Source organism: Callithrix jacchus, chromosome 2 (genome assembly GCF_049354715.1).
Source record: "Callithrix jacchus isolate 240 chromosome 2, calJac240_pri, whole genome shotgun sequence".
NCBI classification, from domain to species: domain Eukaryota; kingdom Metazoa; phylum Chordata; class Mammalia; order Primates; family Cebidae; genus Callithrix; species Callithrix jacchus.
In genome coordinates, this window is record NC_133503.1 from 62,232,803 (window position 1) to 62,256,591 (window position 23,789).

Genomic DNA, 23,789 nt, shown 5'->3' on the forward strand with positions numbered 1-23,789 from the left:
TCTATAAAAATTTTTTTTAAATAGCCTGATATGGTGGCATATGCCTGTGGTCCCAGCTTCTCTGGAGGCTGAGGTGAGAGGACCACTTGAGCCCAGCAAGTCAAGGCTACAGTGAGCCATGATCATGCCACTGCACTCACCCTGGGTATCAGAGCAAGACTCTGCTTCAAAAAAGAAAAAATGGCCAGGGGTGGAGGCTCATGCCTGTAATCCCAACACTTTGTGAGGCCGAGGTGGGTGGATCATCTGAGGCCAGAAGTTCAAGACCAGCCTGCCCAACATGGTGAAATGCTGTCTCTACTAAAAATACAAAAATTAGCTGGGCTTGGTGTCAGGTGTTTGTAATCCCAGTTGCTCCATAAGCTGAGGCAGGAGATTCCCTTAAACCCGGGTGGTAGAGGTTGCAGCCAGCCGAGATCACACCACTGCACTACAGCCTGGGTGACAGAGTGAGACTCCATCTCAAAAAAATATTAAAAAAGAAAAAAAAAAAAGAATTGGACTTCATTTGTGTCAGAGAGAGCATCCTTGGCTTTTGCAAATGCCAAGGAGTGAAGAGAAGTTGAGAGTAGGTGGTATGTAGAAGAGTAGGGAGAATTCACAGAGTGGACAGCTTTGCATGTCATTCTGCAGAGGCATTCATCAGAGGGAAATGGGAGAGGCTGTAGGAAAGAGGTCACACGTGCAGTGGCCACAGGGGCCAGGCAGGTAACATCAGTGAGAGAAGTAGGTGGGGTGACCAACTGTCCTGGTTACCTAGGACTGAGGGGTTTCCCAGGAAAAGTCCCCCCATAGACCAAGATGAGTTGATCACCCTAGAATGAGACCAGGCCTTGCCTGCCTAGAAAGGGCCTGCTGTCTTCACGGGGCAGCTCCTTGGAAATGTAGACTGGAATTGCTGGCTCTTCCAAATGTCTAGGAGAAACTGAATATCCAAAATTTAATGCAAGTTCTTCTGGTTTTAACATGTTCACAACAAATTCAAATGTTTTAAAAACATGATGCTGGCCAAACAAAGCATTTCTGTGGGCTGCATGAGGCCTGCAGGCTGCCTTTTGAGGATCTCTGGCTACAATGATGAAAGTAAAGCCTCCTATGTCCCACCCTGTTCTTGCCCTGAGGCCCCTTAAAGGCGTGTTCAGATGATTTTCATTATGCAGAGTGACTTCAGTGATCAATCCTTTTGTTTTTAATTCGATGTTCTTAACCAGATTTGGATGTTGTGCACGGAATGTAATGGATGAAAGCAGCAATGAATAGTGGTAATATGGACACGCATTTTATTTTTTTTTTTGAAAGATAAAATAGTTCTTCAATGGCTTGTTATGCCCCAAACCTGGAAACATATCTGGTCAGAAAAATAAAGAATATATTTCTCAAATATCAGCCTTAAGACTCATTTATCCTGGGCATCTGGACAGCCCCTGGACTGAAATAAGGCTGGGAAAGAACACTCACTTTATGGGAAACTTGGAGGGTCAGGGGACTGCTGGTTGAAGGTGGTGGAGGGCGATAGAGTCAACACTCTGATCATGTGACTGGGTTGTCAAGTGACTGTGGGAAAACCATGGTTTCCCCATCTGTGCCGCAGGGAGGCTGGCTTGCAGGATACTTCCCAAGAAGCATCCTCTCCATCAACTCTCTAACTCTAAGCTTTAACTTTGATTGGACTTTTGCTGAGATTTCTCTGGCCCTGCCAGGGTGAAGGAGTCAGAGGAGATTTTAAAGAACAAATCAGCCCAGACAACTGTGACATCTTTTTTCTTTTCTAGATGGAATTAGTAGATATGGGGCTTTAATAAGTTGATCTGATATCTGGGCTCCACCAGGCCAGCTCTCTGAATGGCATTTTTCATCGTGTCACTTGATTTTTCTTCAATCGAGTGTGGATCAGAATATAGGTATGGGAGCTGGGTGCAGGAAGAAATCTTCAAAGGCAGGGATTTTGCGGTCAGGGAGCCATCCTCTCCAAGAAAGGGGAGGGTGGGGCAGGTAAGGGAGGACCTGCATTCATGCCAAGCTGCAGTGTCACCTTTATTAATGATGACGGGGAGAGGCAGTCAGCAGGCAGCTAATGCGGACTGCAGAGGATAGTAATCAGGAGGTGTTGCTACCATTCCAAAGGACAGGGAAGTGGGACAAATGGGAATTTAAGAGGCGAGAGGTGAACAGAGGGAGAGAAAGGCAAAAAAATAAAAAATTGAGTATGATGTCATCTGGAAAATTGCAAACCAATGAATCAATGAAGTATCAGTCCCAGAGCAGAGAGAAATCTGCCAGAGAAGGAGCCAGCCTACCGGGGAGCTGGGGCCTGACAGGAAGCACAAGCTGGGTTGGCTATGCAGTGCCCTAGCCAGGGTTCAGCCACAGCTAGCATGTGAGCCCAGGGAATGGACTTTTACTTTTTTCTACCCATTTCCTCGTAGTACCTTTTTTTTCCCCCGAAAGACATCAGAAGGAATGCTCTATCCAAAAGGGCTTTACAGGAGCTCATTAATGTGAACCCTTGGAGTCAGCTTTTCAAACAGTTATCTCTGAGTTCAGCTTCATAGGATTTTTCTCATCATGGGGATCAGCTTCATAAAAGCCAGAGTGTGATGATTCTGCCAGTTTTTGCTGTTAACGGATGAAATAGTACTCCCTTTATAGAAATGAAGAGCAAGGACTTTGGGTAGCTTTCTTTAGTTCTCAAGACCTCATCAACAGAGCTGGCCTGAAGGCAACACAGTAGGCAGGTGCCTGCATGGCATGCCATTACCTACAGATTGAGGATCAATGCCCTTAGCCTCGCATTCAAGGCCCTTCCACATTCTTCCTCTCCAAATATCTCGTAGTCATCCATGAACATCTGCTGTACCCAGGCACCATGCTCATTTCCACCTCTGCCACTTTCCTTATCCTAATCCAATATATAAAAATGGAGCAGCAATTTCTCAATATATATATATATATATATATATATATACTACCACTTCCCTGCCCCTGCCCTTGCCGATGGCAGACATCACTAATCGATTATTACACTCTTTCCTGCTGAGCTAGGACTTGGCCTTAGAATTATTCCCAACACAACTCCCCAGACAGTCACTACCAATCAATTAAATTAATCAAATTGTAAAAGAAAATGTATTTTCTATTATTGATCTAAGATGTCCTTTCCCATTCTTAGCTCAATACCTCTCAATCTTGTAGTTTCTTAAATCCTACATGCTTGGTAAAATATTTCCCAAATATTTCTACCCTCATAGATTTTTCCTGCTTATTAAAAGCCTAGTGAAAACCTTAAAGAGCATGCATTTTGCACTAATCATTTAGTATCATAATGTATTTTCCTCTTTATGGATCAGAGCTTCTCAACATCAATGCTAGTGACATTTAGGGCTGGATCATTTTCTTTCTGGGGGCTATCCTATGTATTGTAGGATATTGTAGCAGCATCCTTAGCTTTTACCCAATAGATGTCAGTAGCAACCCTCTCCATCACTTTTGGCAATGAAAAATACTTTAAGACGTTATTAAATGCCCTTTGAGAGCCAAACTTTCCCCAGCTGAGAGCCACTGTGTGTGTGTGTGTGTGTGTGTGCATGCATGTGTGTGTGTGTGTGTGTGTGTGAGAGAGAGAGAGAGAAAGAGAGACAGAGGAGAGAGAGATAATAGATAGGTAGATAAAATCTCCCCTGTTAGTCTGAGACTTTCAGGGTGTGGACCACGATCATACCTGGCATAGCTCCTTACACACCATAAGCACTAAGTAAATATTTGATAATTGATTGATTAATTGGGAATGAAGACTGAGCAATTGTCTAGGAAGTGGGAAAAATGTTCTCCAAAGTGGACTGAGAATTACACTTTCAGTATGTCCTTACTGCAGTTAAGCACTGCAGAATTGAGCAATGCAGAGTTTGCAAAGGGGCCACCTCCACACAGTGACACCCCTTACCCCGATAAGCTGTTAGCAGATCCTAGTACCTGAGTGTGCTGTGACTAGCAGATCTCTTGCAGCAGAAACAAGTAGAGGAGGGAGGAAGTGCTAAAAGAGGCCTGATAAGTTTGGCTTGAAGTTTAAAACATGATGTGAGAGACCTTCTTCACTCTTCTTCATGCCTCAACAAGGAAAACAAGAGGTAAACTGAAGAAATCCTTTTATCCACAAAGTAATCTTCCCTCCTGAAAACTCTCTGGCTTGGTCACCTAATGTTCTGTGAACATATTAATCTGCCTGCCCCCTCCACTTCCTTAAACAATAGAGGCTTTGTAAAGGGTGAAAATGGGAAGAAACTATAAATCCTCACCCACAATGCAGCTGCCCCATGTCTGCAGGGGGGTTTAAATCATCCTCCATGAGTAAACCGGAAGCGAACTCTACACATTTCTGGCTGATCAGACTGTTTGTTCCTGGTGAACCAGGAATGGGACTGAGGCTGAGCATTGCAAGAAGTCTTTCTGAATACCTATGTGTGCCAGGCTCTTTAAGGGACCCTCTGCATGTGTCTTCTACCTTCCTCACTACAGTCTTACAGAGCCATTTATAAAGAGAGAACTGAAAATCCAAGAGATAAAGAACTTGTCCAAAGTTCCAGAGCATGTCAGAGAGAGCTGGCCTTGATCCCAGGACTTAGGATGTGCCCCGTGCCTGCCAGAAAAGCTACATCAATGGGAAACCAAATATATTTCCTAGTATGTGGCATTGATACCTCACACAAAACCCTTTCTAGCCTTCAAATCCCAAGTACTGCAGAAAATGGAAGGTGTATCCTCAGCCATAGAGAAGAGTCATTAAGAGAGCTGGTTCTGTCTGTGTAATTGTGTGTCTATTGTTACCAATTGCTGTATCTGTGTATATCATCTGGCTAGCTTTATCTATCGGTCCATACATACATCTGTTCATTCATCCATTCATCTATATAGAAGTGCCTTCACTTCTATATAGGCACAAGAGATGTCAATGGTGTTTCCTAATATTCAAGGTTAATTCAGCAGGGAGAGAGGTGGTGAGGTTAACAATCACACACTTTTCCTTTCTTCATTGTCTTTTGAGGTATAGCTTAATTTTAATGATAATAAGATCGTATCATGTTTGCAAAAAGATCGTCTTCTTTCTTTTTAAATTAAATGAGAGCATTCTGAAGTCAAGCTGATCTAGGCAAGCTATATCCCCTTCTGCTCCTTGGTTTCCTTACCCATAAAGTACAAATGGTATCCCCAGCATCTACTGGAAGTTGAGAGGATGACATAAGATAAATCATACATAGCGAGTGCTTGACCCATGGTAAATACTCTATATAGCTGTTGGCTATTACGATCATCAGTGAACTTTTTAACAGTGTCTAACACAAAAGCATCTGACTAACATTAACTTATTTTTCTTCTGGTTCTTCTTCACTTGTCATGACCCTATAATAAAAAGTCCTTTCAGATGGGAAATAGAGGCTTAGCACAGTATCTAACACATATTTAGCCCTTAAAATGGTGATTATTATACTGTTGTTTAGCCCACAATATGTTCTGTTCAAGATTTCATATCCTTTTGGGACAGCTTTTCCCATAGAAGATTGACCTTGGTGTCATTTGACCCTGGATATGTTTGCAGGAAACAGTGGGAGCTGCTTAGGATCCTTATTCAGAGCCCCACATCCTAACAATGCTCCTGGTTTTGATTTTTCTCAGGGAGATATGAGCTGAGGAATATACCATATTTTTCTGCATAGTCTTTCCTGAGATGTTCAGTGTCAGGCACAGAAGCCCATTATTGTTGTATACATGGAGAATAACTCCTTGTTTCTGAGTCTGTTCTTTTTGCAGTCATATTTGTGACCCCCCGATACACACACACACGCATGCACACACACGCGCATGCACAAACACACACACACACACATACTCACTTCCATGGAGAATTAGAAACAGGATAATTATCTTCTGTTCCATTAAAAACCGGGGTATCCTGAATGATAACCTGTCTCCTGTCAGGCAGGCTTCTCAGGTAGGCCCCAGACTTTAATGGCTTTAACTAGAGACTGGGAGCCTCCAAAAGTAGCCATCTGTTCATTCAACTCTGCATGACAGGGAGATGAGCCCACTGGACTTGAAGACAAATGGAATCAATGTAAAACTAAAGTCCACGCCCACACCTGCTGAAGGAGGGCCAGATTCTGCCCGAAAATAAGCAAGAACTGCTTGCTGAGGAGTGACAAGCATCAGGAATGAGGAAGAGTCAACATTTAAAACATAATTTGTGTTTTTCACAAACTCATGACCCTGGGAAGAACTCCAGTCTAGTGCCTTGGAGATGGGCTCATGTGGAAAGACATGGAAACTGCTTATTTAAAGAGCAGACCTTTCCAGCACACAGCAGCCAGAGCCAGCTTCTCAAAATCCAAATCAATGGCTTCTCTTTGACTTTCAAGAAAATCCCAATTCTTGCCCTGACTTCCAAGGACCCATGGGATCACACTGCCACCTGTCTCTCCAACCTCATCATATACAGAGCCTTCCCTCATTCATGCCTTCCCACCACACTGAATTTTTTTCAGCTCCTCCAACACTCCAGGCACATCTCACTTCAGGGCCTTTGCATCTACTATTCTGCCAGATTTTTGTGTCACCCATTTTCGTCATTCAGGTTTCTACTCAATGTCAACTCTCAAAGAGGCCTCTACTATCCACCCTGTTGAAAATAGGGTAGACACTCCATCTCCATGCTATTGCTTTGTAGTATTTTATCAGTAGCACATATCACTATCTAAAATGATCTTATTTATTTCTGTATTTAAGTTGTGTTCCCCCTCTTCCTGGCTCTTCCCAACTGGGATGTGAGCTTCTTAAAACAAAGTCTTTGGTAACCTTCTCAGCTGTATCCTCAGCATCTAGAACCATGCCTGGCACATAGTAGGCACTCAAGAAATATTTGTTGAATTAAGCAATGTGTGAAAGTATTATCCCACTTTGGCCTGCTAGAATATAATTTAGCATAGGGTGTGTTCAGAAGCAGAACAAAACTTCTTTCATCTCTGGCCTCTCCTACGGCAAAGGTAGTCAACATAGGACCCTAACTTTTGAGAGTTTATGGAGGGTGTGTTCCCTGTAATGTTCTTTTAGAGATGGGGAATACTATAATAAATTCCGTCTCCCATCTAACAAATATTTATTGAGTCCATGCAGTATGCAAGTTCAACTCTACCTTCTGACAAAGAACAATGAATAAATGGACAAAAGTCTTTGTGCATGAGAGTGCTGACATGGAAGATGTGGTGGGTTTTTGAAGCGAGCACAGGGCTTGGAGTTGGAAATGCCTGAGTCCTAGGTCCTATGTCACCATATACTAAAAGTTTGCATAAGGAAGATACCTGACCTCCAGGCATCTCACTTTCCTCCTCTGTAAAATGAGCATAAAGCCGACCTCATGAGATTATTGAGGGTATTCAGTAACTGCTGTACCCCTGGCATCTAGTACATAGTGATTGCTATTGAGATGATGAATGTAGCGCCCTGGACAAAAGGCATGAGTGAATGAAATTTTCTTTCCTTCCACTTCCCCTTGTGATTAAACATCCCATCATATACTTTAGAAGATTTAAAGTGATTTCACACCACAGAGCCACAAGCACAGGCTCCAACCAGGATCAGAAGGTGTTAGTTTCAAATGAAGAGTGTGTAATGAATTCAGGCTCCTCTTCAAGCCTTGATTCGAAGCAGCGTATGCTTCTGGCCCCTCATCTGTGCTTGAGAGCTGATCTGTCATTAATGCCCACAGATCAGGCAGGGGTGCACACAGCTGACTCTGCTGGAGTTGCCATGTTGTACAGATGGAACGTGTCAGGGCATGCCCACCATATGCAACATCCAAGTGGCATCTGTCTGTTTTCCTGTGATGTGCCTTTGACATGTAGCAGGCCATGTGAACCTTCTGGATCTGTGCCCATCAAGAAGCTTCTCAGGAAGGAAGGTGATTTGGTTTATTCTATTTCACAGCAGGATTCCCTGGGTAACCAAAGGAGATATCACTGCACACAAAGACGGACAGACACCTCCTAAAACCAAACAACTGGAGAATTAAGTTTTAGAGGAAGACCGTTATTTTTCATGGTTCTGAACAACTTGGGCACTATGGTCATGTTTCCTACCTGCCAGCAACTGTTCCTGAATAAAAGAACTCTCCCAGCATGCTTTGCTCCAAGAGGCATACACTGGACTTACTGAACAGCGGCACTTTAGGCATGTTGCTAATCAAAAGCGTGTTCAGTGGCAGAGGCTCTTAGCTCTACATCCCAAGCTGTGATGTGTTCATAGTCATGGGTAGGCAGAGTCATCATTTCCTCTGTCCAGGTCAGGAATTTCAATGAGCTAATCTGCATAGCTTCTCTGGACTTGAGTCAGCAACAAGACAATACTAATAATAGCTGCTATTATTGAGGGCTTTCTGCATTCTAAGTTCTTTACACAAATTATTTGAATCCTTACCAAAACCATGTGAAGTAAGGAATGTTTTTACCTCCTTTTACAGATGAGCCAACTGAGGCACAAGACACTGCTCCAGGTCACAAACCTAGTAAGTGATAGAGCTGAGATTTGGACTCAGGCTTTCTGGCTCCTAAGCCCCCACTCTCATGCTTGTATCCTGGCAGAACCAGATGTAAACCCTTTAGAGTACTGCCTTATCCATCTGGCTCATTGCTCCACCCCTCGAACCTAGCACAGAGCCCAGCACCTGGTGGTTGCAGGAACAGTCTGCATACCTTAGTTTCCCCAAAGAGTGCTGCAAATTACAATTCTGAACTGCCTGATAAAACTCTAAGATGAATGGGTTTTAGAGTCCCTGTTTTTCCTGACACCAAAGCCTCCCACTTCCAGTCCTGGACCCACCATACAGACAGCACCAATTTCATCCAAGAATAATATCTGTTACATAACCAGATGGCAGACATGGGTGAATGAGAAGCAACCTGTGAGTGCATTCGGCCACTCCCTCTCTCCAAAGGACAGCTCATAGAAAGAACTTTTCATCTCTCTCTGAGCCTCCCTCGGCATGCAAACTTTCCTTCATCTCCTCTCATTGGTGCTTTCTATATTTTATTTTATTTTGGTCGTGCTCATTATTCGAAGTTTCTATAGCAACGTGTCACCAGCTGGTATCACATAGTAATGTTGGCATTTAGGTAGCAAGCTACCGAAGTTGGGTGTTTCTCTCCCTCTACAATCTCATCCCTCCTACTAATCTTAGGTGAGTGGGGGATGCATGAGCAACACCCATGCCCCTCACCCGTACTTTGTCTGTTTCCCAAGGCAGGGAAAACTGGTAGCCTTTTCCTCAGTTCACTTGGCATCGCAGGGGTCCTGGTTGTGGTGCGTGTGTGTTTCTGTGTGTGTGTGTGTGTATGTGTGTGTGTGTGTGTGTGTGTAGATGTGTTTGCATTACAGGTTGTTAAACAAATATGTTTAAGTTGAATATTATATACTAAAACTATTGGCATTATGAATATGATTACAATGATGATGATGACTTTTTTAATGGAAAAGAATGGAATGATTTGGGGAGAGCTAATTTCCTGATCACAATCACCTAGTATCCTAGCTAATTAATTTTGATCACACAATATTGGGTTTCTCTTTTCCTCCCTCACCATCACACAGTGAAGAAACCCTCACCCTTTTCCTTTGGAGCTTCCAAGTGTGCAAGAAAGACCTTCCCACATCCCAATGGGCTGAATTAATTAAGAGGACTGATTGTCTTGGATCACTGAGGAGGGTTCTGTACAGCAAATAAGACCTGCCACTCAAGGTGTTAAGTAGCTCCTCATCAGCCAAGTGCCTGCAATGATTGCACTTATTTTTACACGTTTGACCTAGTTTCAAACCGTGTCTCTTCATGCTGTGATTCATTAGCCACATTTTAAACCACCCCAATTGGAGCGAGGTGACACTGACTGGTTTGTGCCAGACTCTCGGATATAATTTCTCTCTGGAATTTAATATGCAAGTCTCTCTGGAATTCTGTTTTAAGAAGCAAATCCCATCCTGGCATGCTGCTTGGGTAAGGATGAGTGGCTGCCTCATTCCTAGGTAGTAAATATGTCGATTACAAAATTTCTGCCAGGGATGAAAAGGGGAATTCTCGCTAGCATGGAGACTACAAGGGATCCCTCCACCCCTCTGTCCCCCATGCAATATTCAGGCTTTTCCAGGTTTCTGACAAGACTGGGAGTTCAAGATCCTACACTATAAAGTTCGAGCAACGTCTGTGTTAGGGCTAAGTTGCTAGTGCAAATGCAGTCTGATCATCCTCCATCCCCTATTCCTGTCTCCTTCTAAAAATTTTAGACATGGTAGATATGAAAGTAAGATCTCAAACTTGTACAGAGGTGCAGGTCACAAATACCATTTTGGGGGAAACTACTGAAAAAGACCCACATCAGAGAAGCAAAATGTTATCCCATTATTCTATTGCTGTGTGACAAAGAGGTGGTTTTTAAAATCCAAATGACAGATAGGAGACTTTTCTGAATAAGAAGCTGCTGCTAGTGTCTCACTCCATTTCAGGTATCAATCAGTCACATTGGTGTGATTTCCCACAGATCCGATACCAAAGTGGGCTAGACACCATAGCAGAAAAAAAAAAAAAAAAAAGATGCTTTTAGTCGGAAGTAAAACACTGTCATTTTTCATTAACAGCCAAATGCAGGTAACTTGTCCAAACTTCAGTCACATTGCACTACAAATTGTACCGAAAGGCATGCAACTGGGTTTTGCTACGTGGTAGTGAGAACTAAGAAATTAACAAGCTGGTCAAAGTAATTTTGATTGATCAGTGAACTGCAGCACACCGACCAACTCCTAATAAAGAGATAATGGTTTCTTTCATAAAACAGCCACTCTCTGGAGATGGGGACTAGAATCCCCCTCCCTTTTTATCTTTTACAATGAAGAATGGAAGTTTCTCTAAACAAGGCTTAAGACAATGCATCGTTTTCAAGATAATTCCAGGCAACTTGAGATCCGAGGTTTGTTTTTCTTTGCTTTTCTTTCCCCCTTGAAATTCAAATCAAGCCATTAGAAATAACAAGCATTCCAAATCTATGCATTTGGGGCAGCCTGCAGTTCTGACAATGGTGGATTTTTCATTACATACCACCACACACACACACATACAAGCTAGCAGTCTCACTGTTCATTTAAGTCAAAGCTTTAAAAGTAAACTATTGTCCAAGAGACGATCGTATTTTCTCTTAGAGGATCATCGATCATAAAAAATAAAACCTACCCACATTTCTTACCTTGAAGCAGTGGAATTACCTGCAGAGGATGGTCCCCCTTCCTTGGACAGTGAGCCAGGCTTTGACCAGAAGCAGAATTACTCCAAAAGAAGGAATAATAAGTCTTTTATATTGTAATTTTCACTGTTTATATGCAAGAAGTGTAGTGGGTCTGCTCACGTAGGAATAAATAAAAAGCCGAACAAACTGCTCAGCAGCTACCATGTGAAAAGAAAAGACCTCTAGTGGCCACAGGCTGAATTCTTTAAGGAAGGGAGAGGAGAGACAGAGGGAGCAGAGGAAACACACGCTCCTGTGTGTGTGTGTGTATCTACACACACACACACATATGCAGGTGCCCATACATGCACATACACACACTCCTGTGTCCCTCAAATGCTGAGATTTCTTCTTTCCTGTATTTGGCCTGGCTGTAGGTATAAACAATAATACTGATCAATTCTTGATTTAAGTGGGAGCTGGTTAAATTAGCAGTGACCATGGTGTTCTGTCTAGTTTGAAAGGGATAATTTCACACACTCACTACCACCCCCTGGGGGCCTGAGTAGGAAAAAGAATTAGTCTCTGGATGTTCAAGGAGGTACCACCCAGTGTAGAGGCTACAGGTTCCCATCAATAAAGCATCATCAGCCATTGCCCCCAAGAGTCCAAACTTTGCATTCTCTGCCGGATTTGCATGTTTTCTAGGCATTTATGGTGGGCGGGTATGGTGGTTATTTGGCAGGGAGGACCAGCTTCCTGGGTGTGTGACCTTCATAGTCACACCAGGACCCTTGCTTAGAAGGGCTCCGTGGCTATTTGAAATATCTGAATAATTTTAAACAGGGGCTCTTTATTTTCACTTTGTTCTGGGTCCCACAAATTACAAGTGGGACCCAGTCATGGTCCTGCTGACAAGGAAAGCATGCTATCCCTAACTTCTCAATTGAAAAGAACCTAGAAACAAATGAGAATCTGTATCATGGGAGCTACTTTGGGGAGTGTAAGCTTCAGAAACAGTTTTCCAAAAGGCTTCCTGTTTCTCTACCACTGGAATGAAATTGTAAACCTGGGAGGAAATATATACACACGTATGTATACATACAGGCGTATCTTGTTTTATTATGCTTCACAGATACCTGTTTTGTTTTTTTTTTTTTTCAAAGTGAAGGTTTGTGACAACCCTGCATTGAGCAAGTCTGTTGGCACCATTTTTCCAACAGCCTGTGCTCACTTTATATCTCTGCATCATGATTTGGAAATCCAAGCAGTATTTTAGATTTTTGCATTATTATTATACCTGTTATGGTGATCTGTGATCAGTGACCTTTGATGTTACTATTATAATTGTTTTAGGGCACCACAAACAAACTTCACTATGGAAAACTTCACCGTTGTCTGTTTTTAAGAAATTGCCACAGCCACCTCAGCCTTCATCAACCACCACCCTGATCAGTCAGCAGGCATCAGCATCAAGGCCAGACCCTCCCCATCAAAAGGATTACTATTGCCGGGAGTGGTGGCTCATGCCTGTAATCCCAGCGCTTTGGGAGGCCAAGGCGGGTGGATCACGAGGTCAAGAGATCGAGACCAACCATTTCAACATGGTGAAATGGTCCCGTCTCTACTAAAAATACAAAAACAATTAGCTGGGCATGGTGGCACGTGCCTGTAATCCCAGCTACTCAGGAGGCTGAGGCAGGAGAATTGCCAGAACCCAGGAGGCAGAGGTTGCAGTGAGCTGAGATCGCGCTATTGCACTCCAGCCTGGGTAACGAGAGCAAAACTCCGTCTCAAAAAAAAAAAAAAATTACTATTTACTGAAGGCTCAGAAGATTGTTAGTATTTTTTAGCAATAAAGTACTTTTAAATTAAGGTTTACATTCTCAAAATAAAGTGTATTTTTTTAAACATAATGCTATTACATACTTAATAGACTACAATATAGTGTTAACATAACTTTCATATTCACTGAGAAGCCAAAAAGCTCGTGTGACTAGCTTTATTGTGATATTCACTTTATTGTGATGACCTGGAACCAAACCCACAATATCTTCAAGGTACGCCTGTCTGTATTTCATATATGTTATTTTATTAATAAAAGGAGAAGTGTTTTAGAAAAAGGCAGCAGTTTATGATAAAAATGCATTTTCTTTTTTGGGGGTTCAAACATAATACTTCCAGCCAGGCCATTTTTCTAAGCCTGTGCTTGGCGGACCACAGTGGAACTTCATTTGGCCAAGACGGCAGCCGCAGTGGAAACTTGCAAGAGACAGTGAAGAGTCAAGAATGACTTCTCATCCTTGGTGGATTCGTGGGCAGTTCTTTATTTACCAGGTTCCAGAATAGATATCCCCTAATCCTGCTTGCAAATACAGAAAACTCACACTGATACGGACTGATAAAATCTGGGAAAGAGGAAGCAGAAAAGGCTATGCTGATGTCTTAACCTTAGTAGAGTCTCCTGTGCCCCCAGGGTCTCCTCTCCGTGTCCCTGCCTTGATTTCCCTCTTGTTTGAATCTTCCTGGTACTTAATTGGCTTTGCAGATTGAGGGTCTTACTCTTTTTCTCTCATGGATTGATCTTTCTTTCCTGACTAGATCATGAACTCACAAAGAGCAAGGGCCATCTCTTCTCATTTCTTTCGTCCCTCTCAGCCCTTACCAAGTGCCAGGCCAACCCAGTAGGTACTGAGTTGCCACTGGCTGATTCATGGTGATCCAACTACAGATTCCTCTGCAGAGAACTTCAGAGTATTTCAAGGTGCTAAAGGAGCCACCTGATTCTTTTGATACTCCTCTAGAGTTAGATTCAGATGAATTATTGTCCTACTTGACAGATGAGACAATTGAGACTTACACATGTAAAATTATTTGTCATAAAATGAAACTGTCTTCATGATTTTGATATAGGCTGGATTTCTTGACACAAGTACAGTGCTCTTTCCTCGATGTGCGAACAGCGGGGGAAGTAATGGATCAGGTGTTATCTTTATGTTTGGCATTCCCATTACAGTCCCAGGCACATAATAGTATTCAGTAAACACTTTTTTGATGAATGAGCCATAAGGAGACATTTTCTCACAGGGACATTTTCCATGGTCCTCTCTCCACTATTTATGGTATTTTTCTTCATGTCTTGCAGAGTCACTTTGTGGCATGTATGACGGCCATCTTAAACCAGATGGGTGACCAGCACTACTCCTTCTACATTGAGACCTTCCAGACCAGCTCTGAACTTGTGGTGAGTCTGTAGGATACTGGGGGTGAGGAAGAACTCTTCCATCTCTGGAACATGCCTCTGTCCATGTCAGAGAAACTTGAATGTCTATCACATAATCTAGATATGACTTAACCAACATTTTTTGATGAATCACAGACAGTTTGGGGTTTAAGAGCATGACTGTTAGAATCACACAGTCTTACGTTTGCATCTAGGATTTGTCACTTGCTAGCTGTGTGACCATGGGCAGGCGAATCACTCTTAAGCCTCAATTTCCCCATTTATAAAGTAGGAATAATATCATTTGTGTCATAGGGCTAAGAAGGGGTTACACGAGAACATAATAGCTCCTACATAGAAAGTGCTCGGTAAAATATAGCTCTTATTAAGATAACAGACACGTAGAGGAAGTTGGCCTCTGGGCCCCCTTCTTCTAGCCTCTCAGGATGCATTTGCTACAAGACCGTCTGCCCGTGGCCTGTGGCTTCTATCTCTGCAGCAAATGACCTCATTAACATAGAGCCCAACCCAGACTGGCTGTTCCTGCCCCAAGGGTGGGGCAAAGTACCCTTTGCCCTCAGTGTGGTCACCTTTCTCACTGTCTTGTTGCAACTAGGTTCAGGAGTCTCACTTCTTGAGGTCACTCTCAACTCTTCCTGGAGAGACGAAGGGCACCAAAATTGGATAAACCTCAGAGAGAGGCTCATAAGAAAATGAATCATTAGAAAGCCAATGCCCTACCCCTTCATCCATTCAGTAGTGAGATGTTCTCTCCATTGGAGTAAGATCGGCAAGAAGTGGAACCTTTCACTCAACCTCCAATTTCCCTATATCTTAAGACATGAAAATAGAAAAACTGGACTCCTAATTTTTGACCCTCTATGGAAGGAAAGGTTTCTGGGGGAAAAGGGTAAGAAATGGAATTCTTACTGATTAAACATATACATTTTCTTACATAACCCTCACAAACGTATGACATAGGAATTAGGAGTCACATTTCACAAGTCTACAATCTGCTTGCTCAAGGTCTGATAGCTAGTGTGTGGTGGAGGTAAGGTCTGGACGTCGACTGTAACCCTTGTACAGTGCTACCTCGTCTCATTAAGAAGCTACTCTTCCCATCTGTGAGCCAGGGGTGATCTTCATTTCCATAGGAAGGGGATGTGCCTGTGATGATATCCACACTTTCCCAGGTGACATCAAGTATGAATAATATAATAATACTCACCATTATGATCATCATGTAATGAGAATTTGTAAGAGACCAGGGTCTGTACTAAGCCTCTCATTGGCAGTATGCACTTAATCCTCACAGTCACCCTTCGAAGTAGATATTATCCCCATTCTGCTGACGTGGAAACTAGGACTCACAGTATTGAGGTAGTTTTCCCTAGCAACAAAGATTGCTGAAAAGGAACAAGTGCCATTTCTAGAATTTTGCAATTTAGCTTAAAACAGTAATTTTCAAATTGTGTTCCTCCTGTCCTCACTCTGCTTTACCATAAACATGCGCGCGCACACACACACACACACACACACACACACACCATTCCACCAGAGCCATTCTACATTTATATATTTTATATATTGGGTTCCAGGTAAGACTTTCTTTGAACAAATGATTCTGCTGTTAAAATGATTTGAAAACCACCAACTTAAGGAAACAACTCTGAACCGATTTCCTATAGATTTTAAATGTTGCCTAAAGCACACTGGTGGTATGATTTCATTACCTCCAGCTCAAAAGGGTCTCAGTGCCAGTGGTTCTGGTCTTAGCTATCTGGATTTGTCTTTAATTTGTGTTCTCCAAAGATGGAGAAAAAGTTTGGCTCACTGCAAAATCTACTGGAGGGTGCTGAAGTCCACTTCAGAGGAAGAATTTCTTTCACTGTGTCTCCTCTAATCTGCTCATGTGTGTGTGTGTGTGTGTGTGTGTGTGTGTGCGTGTGTGAGAGAGAGAGAGAGAGAGAGACATATGAATTAGCTGCATTTACAGCACTGCTAATTAGATGTTCATTTTAATAGGAGTTTGTTGGCTCAATGACCTGAGATGCTTTCATATAGTATAGATTATTTCCTCCTCAAATGCATATTTGGGAAAATGATTATAAAATTGCCACATCATTGAGTACATTTACTTCTTTATTCTCAAAGATGGAATTAATAGTGCTTTATTTTGAGAGCATTTTCACATCCCATATTCATGTTCCACTGATATTTGGGAAGCACTATTCCAGCATTCAACTTTTAAGCTTCCATTTAATTTAGTTAATGAAAGGCTGTGTCCCTTCCCTTTTCTTCCCTCTAAAATATAATACAGAAAAAAATGGAAAGAGGCAACAAGCTTCCAGTTACTTTAAAACAGGATGACATGTGTGCTGTGCTTCACTGTTTCAGGACTTCCTGATGGAGACCTTTATCATGTTCAAGGACCTCATTGGGAAGAATGTGTACCCTGGAGACTGGATGGCCATGAGCATGGTTCAAAACAGGTGAGCTGCTACTTGCTTCCATGAAGCTGCCTTACCCAGCCCTCACTTTATAGATCACTTATTTAGAGTTAAGATACAGACAATTTCTCCATGCTGAAAAGAAATTGAAGTGTTAAGGCATCCTTTCTTTCTATCTTTAAACCCAGGGAATTATGCCTCACAATCTTGAAGCTACTCAAAAAGTTCTGCCCAACTTCCTCCATTTTTCAAATCACAGTTAGAATATCATACTTAATCTCTGAAGCCTTTCCTGAACTCTTGAGACAGGAGATCTTAGAAAAGCATTTCAAAAATATGTTATTTTAAATTTTTTTAAAATAATAAAATACATTCTGTGACATGGTAAAATAAGTTTAGGAAGCATTGAATTAAACAGCTTTTAACAGGTTTCTGTGCCGCAGGACTTTTCTGAGCTTTTAATATGCTAATGTGATTTTTTTCTAAGAGGAGAATTTAGGGTGCAGCCTTCCATTTGCCCATCCATTTGAACATAGGATGTGCATTTGGTGTGTCTGTATGTGCATCTACAATACTCATTAATGTCTCCTAGACTATCAGTGTAACCCAAGCAAAGCTTAGATTCCTGTGGCCCAGCGCAAGAGATAAAAATAATTATAAACAATTTCAGTCTTTACTGATAGATCTCATATCATTTCACCAAAGTAAAATCCAATTATAACATTCATTAATATTTTCTAATATTTCCTTGGGTTTATTTCTAATATTCCTTGGGTTTCCCCAAGCCTCTCTCAGAACCTGATTCCCAAATCCTACTCATCATTTCCTTTAAAATATCATCTTCTTGGCGTTTCTTTTTCATTTCTTACTGCTTTCTTTTGGATTCTTTTATTTGTTTTAGATTCTTTCATGGAAAGACCTTCATCTTATTATGGTGTCTGGTTTTATCTCCCTCTAAACTATTGCCCTTGTTTTATAACAAAAAAACAAGCATTGCCTGGCAAAGATAGAAATATCTCTAGAGGGCAGAATAGGGGAGAAGTTAAAAAGATGTCAGAATTCTCTGAAGTGGAAGGCAAAAAGGAAAGACTAACTCAAACTTGCCCAAGAAAAAAGAGAATTTATTGGCACAGATAACTGAAAGAACCCTGAGGTGTGGCTTCAGGCATGGATGTATATAGGTGCTCAAATAGCAGTGTAGGAAATCTATGTCTCTCTCTCTCTCTCTCTCTCTCTCAATGTCTTGCTCTCGCTCTCGCTCTCGCTCTGCTTTTTCTCCCTGTTTACTTTATTCTCAGTCAGACGCCTTCTTCATACTAAGGAAAATGGGCTCTAGAAGTTGCAGATATATTCCTTGTTGTATTTTCAACCACAATAGAAAGAAAAAGGCTTATTTTTCTACAGGTGCAGAAAAAGTCCTGAGGCCAGTGTTCAAAGGTCTGGCCTGGGCTACATGCCTCTCCATAGACCTCTGCGGCCAACTGAATGAAATGTGCTATTAAGTCAGGCTTGGAGTTCATGACCCACTTTTGGAACTGTGGGTGGGTGGTGTGGTCAGTTCTACCAAAACTACAAAATCAAGGAGTAAGGAGAGAAGCACAGGGAGGAGTTCTTCAAAGGAAAGTCTAGGAGTTGTTACCAGGAAGAGGACTAAATGATGGGCAGGTGAATGCACAGATGCCCACCCTTGATCCAGGGTCTTGGAATTGGAGCCCTGGCCAGGCACCTTCCCTTTCTGAGCTGTCTACACTGTCCTTCTGTAGGAAACATGTGCTGGGGCCCATGGGAGTGCTTTGAAGGAATATTTCCTTCTGAAATCCCAGCTTGATTCAGACTTTAGTCACTTTTGGGACAGGTCCCCAGAAATGATACAATAATCCTTCCTTGTTTCTCTTTTTTTTTTTTTTTTTTGAGACCCAGTTTCACTTTTGTTGCCTAGACTGGAGTGCAGTGGTGCAATCTTGGCTCACTGCAACCTCCACCTCCTGGGCTCAAGAGATTCTTCTGCCTCAGCCTCTGGAGTAGCTGGGATTATGGCACCCACCACTATGCCCAGCTAGTTTTTTGTATTTTTAATAGAGATGGGGGTTTCACCATGTGAAATTTTCTAAGTATAAAAACCAAGATTGCTGGGCAAGCCACCATGCCCAGCAATCTTGGTTTTTTATACTTAGGAAATTAGAACATAATTTCATAAGGGACCAAATAAATTAGAAATCTTTTCCTATATAGAAATAATAGATTTGTATCTCTTAAGGGTCAGCCAAGTACTTATGATTTTTATATTAAAGAAAAAAGTCAGACTCCAGAACACAGCCTGGGCTTCTGACTCCTTAATTTTGCCACTTCCTCTTTCTTGGGAAGTCATTTAACCTCTTGGAGTGTTAGTTTTCTAGTCTGTGAAATGGGGATAATGGTAGTTTCTATTTCATAAAAATTGCTTTGCGTGTATGAGGATAGAATGAGCTATTCTTTAGCATAGTGCCAGGATCAAAGAAAAACTCAATAATAATAGCATTGCCATCACTAGGGGATGACAACAAACTTAGCCTTGGACTAAAGAAGCATGTGCTAACATCGATCAGAAAAGAACACTTTTTTCTCCTTTTAGGCACATAGCTTAGTTCGAAGATTTCCTTCATCTTCTGGCCAAAATGATCTCTTATATTTATAGAACACATGAAATGTTCTCATTATTTTTGCATTTTGTGTGATATTATAATAGCTAACATTTATAAAGTACCTAGATCCATCACTGTTGCAAAGGCTTTACATGTATTAGCTCATTTAATCCTCCCAACAACTTTATAATGTAGAACAACTGTAATCCACGTATTATATAAGAGGAAGTGAGGCACAGAATAGATAAGTAACATACTTCCTGTTGCCTTGCTGAAAAGAAATAGAAGCCATTTCATTGAAACCCATGCTCTTAATCTCTGTATTATTAAATTGAATTTTGCCCAGAGATGTCAAACAGCCCTTTAAGGTCATTACACTAGTGAACAATTTCAACTCGATTTAGATAAACAGAATATGTACCATGACTTATCTCAGACCACAGAATATCATTTTCTTTCTTTCTTTTTTTTTTTTTTTTTTTGAGAAAGAGTCTTATTCTGTTGCACAGGCTGGAGTGCAGTGGTGTGATCTCGGCTTACTGCATTCTCCGCCTCCCAGGTTCAAGTGATTCTCCTGCCTCAGCCTCCTGAGTAGCTGGGACTACAGGTATGCACCACCACTCTCAGCTAATTTTTGTATTTTTAGCAGAGAGAGGGTTTCGCCATGTTGGCCAGGCTTGTCTTGAACTCTTGACCTAAGGTGATCCACCCACCTCGGCCTCACAAATTGCTGAAATTACAGACATGAGCCACCGTGCCTGGCCCCAGAATACCATTTTCTTTTCTCCAAAAAGATGCAACTTTTTCATGTGATCAGGGCCAACTTCACTTATCAGTATGTCTGTACATGCCAACTAACTTTTCTTCCTTCCTTCCATGATCTATATGTTGTTAGAGTTAGCCTGGTTTTATAATTTTTACATTACCACTTATGACTTCTGTATTATGTATGCATTAGTCATCTATTATTTACTTATCAGTTTGTTGGAAAAGGGAGTGGAGTTTTCTAGATTTTAATGTCTCCCCAGCTGTGTACTGTTTGTGTATGCAGACACAGTGACACATCTCCTGCAAGAAATACTTCCTGTTAGAGCATTTTTCTTTTTGGTAAGCTGCAATACTCAGTAAGATCTGATTTACATGATGTCTTTAATTTTTAAATGATCAAGTTCTTTATAATGTTGTAAATGAACAAGATTATGCCTAGAAACCTCTTTTACCTCTCTTCTGTCTGCACCTCACTCTAGACATCCAACATTTTGAGGAGGCTTGGATTTATACACATCCCTAAAATTACCCTAAATGCAGTCAACTGCCAAATATTTATCGAATTTCATGAGCATCCAGGGTTCAAGGCAATGAACAGGTCAATTTAAGCTATGATCCCAGAAGGCAGAGGGCTTTGGTCTAGCTGGAAAAACAGTAAATATTTGCATGGACATATAACCAAGTGCTGCAGTCACTGTCATGATTTCAGAGCCCAGAGAGAGACCAGAGGCAGAACAGACAAGTTAGGACTTCTGACTGCCTAGGTTCAAATTCCATCTCTACCATTCAAGAGCTGTATGACCTGGGCAAGTTACTTAACCACTCCAGACTCAGCTTTCCTCACTGTAAGATGTGGCTAATAATAATACCTACCACAGAGGATATTTGTGGGAACTAAAATGAAATAATACGTATAAAGTAGTTAGAGCAGTGTTTGACACATAGCAAGCGCTTCATAAATGTTAGTCATTTTTATTTTATATTTCTATTTCTATGGTCTGGATATATCCAAAATACTTCACCGAAGCAGCAAATCTGGGCTGGATCTTGTCTACCTTTTCATATGGTGGTTCCATCAGTGTGCTGATGAATCACGGATACCCACTTTCCCTTTGTTCTACCTACCTGAATTTGTAATGATTATTCATTTTTGGGGTCTCCACCTCCTGCAATCCATGTAATCCAGAAAGAAAGAACTTTCTTCATCCTCCCTCCCTCCCTGACTCCCTCCCTCCCTCCTTCCCTCCCTTCCTTCCTTCCTTTCTTCCTTCCTTCCTTCCTTCCTTCCTTCCTTCCTTCCTTCCTTCCTTCCTTCCTTCCTTCCTTCCTTCCTTTCTTCTTTTTGAGACAGAGTCTTGCTTTGTCACCCAGGCTGGAGTGCAATGGCACGATCTTGGCTTACTGCTACTTCCACCTCCTGGATTCCAGTGATTGTCCTGCCTCAGCCTCCCCAGTAGCTGGGATTAAATGTGTGCACCACCAACCCTGGCTAATTTTTATATTTTTAGTAGAGACGGGGTTTCACCACATTGGCCAGGCTAGTCTGAAACTCCTGACCTCAGGTGACCCACTTGACTCAGCCTCCCAAAGTGCTGGGATTACAGACATGAGCCACCGTGCCCACCTTACCTCTCCATGGTTTCTTTAACCAGCACAGAACACCTAATCCTGACATCCAGCTAATGTGGGATCCTGATCCCGGGAGCCTGCTGCATCCCTAACTGGAATCCCAAATTATGCAGAAAATGTTTGCGGGCACTTGGGGTGAACCGTGTCCTGTCACTGAGCTGGAATATACTGATTCATTCTAACCTTTTGGTACATGGAGTATCTTGTGTGTTGTAAAGAGGCACTTAAAGGCTCTGTGGGGGAATGGATATCCCAGTGGCTCAAGGAGAGGGATAAGACTGTCTCCCAGCCAGTGCTTTTTGTTTTGAGATGGAGTCTCACTCTGTCGCCAGGCTGGAGTGCAGTGACATGATATTGGCTCACTGCAACCTCTGCCTCCCAAATTCTGCCTCAGCCTCCAGAGTAGCTGGGACTACAGGTGCATACCACTAAGCCCAGCTAATTTTTTAATTTTTAGTAGAGAAGGGGCTTCACCATGTTGGCCAGGATGGTTTCGATCTCTTGACCTCATGATCTGCCCGCCTTGGCCCTCCAAAGTATTGGGATTACAGGAAGGGCACAAGTCACCATGCCTAGCTAGCCAATGCTTTTATCTTCAAGTTCTGATCAGTAGAATCAACTACATCCCATGAATAACAGGGGATTGGGATTTGGAGTGGCCCTTTCCCTCCCTTGGTGAATCTCACCAGACAGGGCATATCTGCCTTTTATTCACATGATACTACCTGTGGGCATTGGTCCATGCTGTGTTGTCACATGGGAATATCATCAGCCTCGTATCCTCCTGCCTCAGAACTTCAAGGCAGTGGGCAGTTAAGGATGACCATAACAACAACAACTGACGTGTACAGAGGACATCTGTGTGCCGAGACACTGGGCCCCTGCTTCCTGTATTGCACCTCATTTAGTCTTCACACATGGCTCCTTTTACAGATGGGGCAGTTGAGATTCACAGAGGTCAACCACTCAGCCCATGGCCACAGCTCAGAAGAGTGGCTGAGTGGGAAGGTGACCCTGGCAGATTGCAGCATCTGCAGGCGTCTATATGCACCTTCCACTTCTGGGCCCAGGCCAGGGAGTAGTACATGTAGTGTGTATAGGCTTATTCTTAGCTGCCTCCTGTGACCAGCATTTGTTCTGCCACATGAAGAGAAGTGGGAAGCAGGGGACTCGAGCCAGCAGGCTCTGTGAGGCCTCACATGGAACAGTTTTCAGCATAGCAAGCCCAGGTTTGGCTCCTCGTTCTGTCAGTTTCTTCCTGCTCACAACAGCTGTCTTCTCTGTCCCCTGCTCTATTGCATATGGCTTCTGGTTCTTCGTGGAATCGTCTGCCCATGGCTTCTGCTCAAGGCTCGGATTACATTCTCCCTCCTCGTGGGCTGTCTGAAAGGATAGGTCTACTTTTGTCCAGGCTTGGGTATCTCCATTGCACAGTACCATATCCATAAGACCACCCATGGGCTGCCAGCCCACCCATGCAAGACCGTTTTGAGTCAAGTGTTGGCCCTGGGCCCAGTGAGTTGTGGGCAGGCAGCAGAATGATGTGGATGAAGTGCGAAGGGCTGTGTGCACAACAGGCATGAGCAGAAGCATGCCGGTGCTGGAAGTCCATGGAGGCTGACCTTCAGAGGAGCCAGTGTGTCCTTCTGGCTAACTGAAAACACTTTAGAGAAAGAAAAACCTGAGTTTGAGTCTGTTCTCTTCTGCTTCCTTACTGTTTGAATGTGGAGAAATTATTTGATCTTTCTAAGACTCAATCTCCTCTTCTGTTAAATGGGTATAACAGTAGCTTCTACTTCAGCTTATAGAATTAAATGAAATAATGCCTGTAGAGCTCTTAGCACAGGGC

The 23,789-nt window shown here is 42.5% G+C and overlaps 2 protein-coding genes across 5 annotated transcripts in view; one reads left to right on the forward strand and one right to left on the reverse strand.

Moving 5' to 3' along the window:
• Positions 1–11,453, reverse strand: part of INSYN2B (inhibitory synaptic factor family member 2B) — a 118,916-nt gene extending 107,463 nt beyond the window's left edge. The window contains exon 1 of one of the 2 annotated variants that reach the window (XM_054251580.2): positions 11,290–11,453. The gene's annotated coding sequence lies outside the window, so the exon portion shown is untranslated. Of the gene's footprint in view, positions 1–11,270 lie in introns of both variants that reach the window. The other variant, XM_002744584.6, reaches the window with a different exon arrangement.
• Positions 1–23,789, forward strand: part of DOCK2 (dedicator of cytokinesis 2) — a 464,897-nt gene that overhangs the window by 351,829 nt on the left and 89,279 nt on the right. For all 3 annotated transcript variants that reach the window (XM_035290348.3, XM_035290349.3, XM_035290350.3), the window contains exons 28-29: positions 14,395–14,493; positions 16,870–16,964. In XM_035290348.3, coding sequence (XP_035146239.1) covers positions 14,395–14,493; positions 16,870–16,964 — 194 coding nt within the window. The remainder of the gene's footprint in view (positions 1–14,394; positions 14,494–16,869; positions 16,965–23,789) is intronic.